At 39.5% G+C, this 3803-nt stretch overlaps 1 protein-coding gene across 2 annotated transcripts in view; it reads right to left on the bottom strand.

The window, feature by feature from the left end:
• Positions 1 to 215: 215 nt before the first annotated feature.
• The window catches only part of rpn1 (ribophorin I), a 24257-nt gene continuing 20669 nt past the window's right edge, over positions 216 to 3803 (bottom strand). Inside the window, exons 10-11 of one of the 2 annotated variants that reach the window (XM_080791759.1) lie at positions 1245 to 1722; positions 216 to 847 (exon numbers count right to left, since the gene is read on the bottom strand). In XM_080791759.1, the coding sequence (XP_080647885.1) occupies positions 1540 to 1722 (183 nt within the window). In that variant the 3' untranslated portion in view covers positions 216 to 847; positions 1245 to 1539. The remainder of the gene's footprint in view (positions 848 to 1244; positions 1723 to 3803) is intronic. The other variant, XM_080791760.1, reaches the window with a different exon arrangement.

The following is a 3803-nucleotide window of genomic DNA, read 5'->3' as shown; positions in this document are numbered from 1 at the left end:
TGAGAAAGGGCCATTACTTCCTTCTGTAAAACCATAACACAGTATAGTTGCTATATTCACAATCAACATGGGGGGAAACCGACGAGTCTGTTTTTACCTTTTTTATTTCAAATTTGGTAGTTTTTCCCATTTCATTGTCCACTCGAACTCAAAACATTAGTGCTCTGTTGCCCATGTCTTTCCCCCCCTCCCCCTCCTCCCCCCCCCCTCCCCCAAACATCACCTAATCTCAGGTGTCCAGTAATCTCATGGAGGAATGCACCACTTACAAAACCGCAAAAGATCATATAAAAAGCTTGGAAAAAAAAAAAAAAAATGACAAAAAAAGGAACAGAAAATAAAAATAATAATAATAAATCAGAAAAGAAATGAAAGACAATCAATTTTTGGGCCGACAATATCAGAGCTTTGACGTTCAAAATGTGTACACGCTTCAGTCAGGGGCAACTGGGAATAAACTGTTAAGTGCAATGATGATGATGATGATGGCGACAAAAATGGATTTGTTAACGGCGGCCATCAAACATAATTAATGTGCCCAGGAGGAACAACTGGGCCTCGGAACCAGTAGAACATAAAGACAAACCCAGCTCAGTCATTTACTACCAACAATTAAACCTTCCGCAAATCACAAAAATAAAAAAATAAATCATGAAAAAACGCTTCCGTCAACTCTTTTTAAGTGCGTTTAAACAAATACAGCCAAAACACACTCAAAACAACTGCTGCGTGTTTTTTTTTTTTACGATAATATTGCCACGGCTCCGCGTTGTGTTGTGTCTCATGCTCAAAAAGGCTGGGCTATACAACCCGGAATATCTACCTTTGCATAAAGCAGAATATCTACCTTAAATAAAGCAGAATATCTACCTTAAATAAAGCAGAATATCTACCTTAAATAAAGCAGAATATCTACCTTTGCATAAAGCAGAATATCTACCTTAAATAAAGCAGAATATCTACCTTAAATAAAGCAGAATATCTACCTTAAATAAAGCAGAATATCTACCTTAAATAAAGCAGAATATCTACCTTTACATAAAGCAGAATATCTACCTTTACATACAGCAGAATATCTACCTTAAATAAAGCAGAATATCTACCTTTACATAAAGCAGAATATCTACCTTTACATACAGCAGAATATCTACCTTAAATAAAGCAGAATATCTACCTTTACATAAAGCAGAATATCTACCTTAAATAAAGCAGAATATCTACCTTAAATAAAGCAGAATATCTACCTTTACATAAAGCAGAATATCTACCTTTGCATAAAGCAGAATATCTACCTTCGCATAAAGCAGTCTGTTCTCCGTGACTGGGTTCCCCCAAGGTGGAGGGAAGGAAAAACAAAAAAGATTCAACTTGTGTGTATGCGAGTGTGTGTGGCGGGTGTAAGATCTTTTTTAAATTCCACACACATGATGGTCAAGCCGAAGGATATATTTTAGTTACGGTATCGCGTTGTTATGTTATGTTATGCGCATGTATTTTTATTTTATTTCTTCTAGATTGTGTGCCTGAAGCCAGGTGTGTTTACAGGGCGTCCAGGAGGCTGTCGATGCGGGTCACCAGCTCCTGTCTCTTGCCGGCCAGCGTCTTTTCGCTCTCGATGTACGCCTCCTTCTTGATCTTGCCCGCCACGAGTCGCTCCGCCTCCTGACAGGAGCGACACACCAGCTCCTTCACCTGGCCGTCGGACTTCTGAACCTCGCCCACCTGGTCAGCGGGGCACACGGAGCGGGGGTCAGCAGGGCACACGGAGCGGGGGTTGTTGTGGGGGAACGTTTATCAATTGCATTTTTTATAGAGCTTTTCCAAAGTGCTCAAAGCAGCTTTACAATGAATGGTTCATTCATTCGTTCATACATTGGGAGGTGAAGCGGCGAACAGTCGACACCAGCGTCCTCACTTCACACATTCACACACTGACGGTGGCGAGCTCACACCGACGACTCATTGGAGGCAATGTGGGGTTCAGTGTCTTTGCCCAAGGACACTTCCACATGTGGACAGGAGGAGGAGCCGGGATTTGAACCGCCAACCCACAGATCATTGGACTGCTCTACCTCCTGAGCCACAGCCGCCCCCTTACTCGCAAAATCTTATAATATATATATATATATATATATATATATATATATATATATATATATATATATATATATATATATATCGCATCGCATGGGTCTTCAACAGGGGGGTCCGGGACCCCTAAGGGGTCTCCAGTGTGGCAACAATGTTTCCTTCCTTTTTTATGTCAAAGATTAACGTGTGAACAAAAACTAAATAATTAAATGTAGTGCTGTCAAATGAATCTACGATATATGTAAGTTATAATCACTTGGAGAGAACCCATACTCTTAAACTAGTCTGAAACAGTCGACAGACATTGATAAAACAATCGGCTAACTATGCTGACTGAGCCTCCGATTGATTTGATTGAAACTTTTATTAACAGTTTGAAGAATGGGTACGCCTACAGTTCAACGAAAGTACAGGTCAAAACTAAATCAAAACCTTCCGTGCAACTTCCATCGACAGCCCATTCATCCAAACAGAAAAGTCCCATCTAATTATAGTAAACAACGTCTAACTCACCAACATTGCAGCTGTTACGGAAAGCTTGAATTATTCTCCTTCTATTCTCAAAGTGTTTGGGCTGTATTTTGCGTGTCTTAAGTACCAGGTCTTATTCCCTAACTTGAGTAAACTAAAGACCTGGAGGCGTGATCAATGCTCTTTGGCTATTCTGAGTGGCCAAAGAGCATTGACCACGCCTCCAGGTCTTTAGTTTACTCAAGTTAGGGAATAAGACCTGGTACTTAAGACATGCAAAATACAGCCCTATGTTTCATAAAAATCCACTGTATACATGTTATGATGAGCTACTTTGTGTCCTTGCAGGCTGGCCTGGAATTCCATCCTTTTGGGGGCGAGGCCACTTGGCCTTTAGTGTGGTCAACTCTTTGAGGGCACAAGGCCGAGTGCCAGGGCATGAAGACCATACATTAAAACAATGATTTTAAGTCATTATTTTAGCTTAAAAGGTTAAGGATAATTACATTTTTTTGTATTTAAAGGCGAACATTGGTTCAGAACAGTGCTTCTTAAATAAATAATCACAGCTTTAAATTACAAAATATAAGTAGCTACTGTTACTGTAAAATATTGTAAACATGGGGTCCCAGTGCAGAGATGAAAATCATAATGAAATGGCCTATAGGACCCTGTCGCCCTAGGCTAATTCATATACATTTAATTTGGGGGTCATGGAAATTAAAATGGCTGAGATTAAAAGTGGATTAAACTGTGAGTTAATTCACAGAAAATACAATGACAGACAGCCTACATTCATTTTTATAGCCCTATGTTTCTGTTCTGCCTTGTTTGTTTTTGTTCTGCTATATTGTCACAACTGTGTGATATCTAGCAGCGCTTCCATTCCTCCATTTCTAAATTGTGTGATATATACGTTCCTTGTTTAAAATGTTCTTCTATTGTTTATACTGTTCAAATTGTTCAGCACCTTCTAACTTGTTTTTCGAAAGGTGCTTTATAAATAACATTTACTTACTCACTTACATAACTTTTGAATGAGTAATGTGCAAAAGTAATATATTGAATAACATATAAATGTAGAATTTAAGCCTAGACTGACATATGGCATTGTGGGGCCTGTTTTGAATTAGCACGCAATGCAGGAGGCAGCAGGACGTTGCTTTACTGAAAACGAGTGCTTCCAAACTCTGATGGAAACATGGCCGCGGTCTGCATATGGTCAATACTACCCAAGATCC

The sequence above is a fragment of the Protomyctophum bolini genome (genome assembly GCF_963924005.1).
Source record: "Protomyctophum bolini genome assembly, chromosome: 2".
Classification (NCBI taxonomy): domain Eukaryota; kingdom Metazoa; phylum Chordata; class Actinopteri; order Myctophiformes; family Myctophidae; genus Protomyctophum; species Protomyctophum bolini.
Note: the sequence above shows the minus strand (reverse complement) of the source record. Positions and strands in the feature narration are given on the sequence as shown.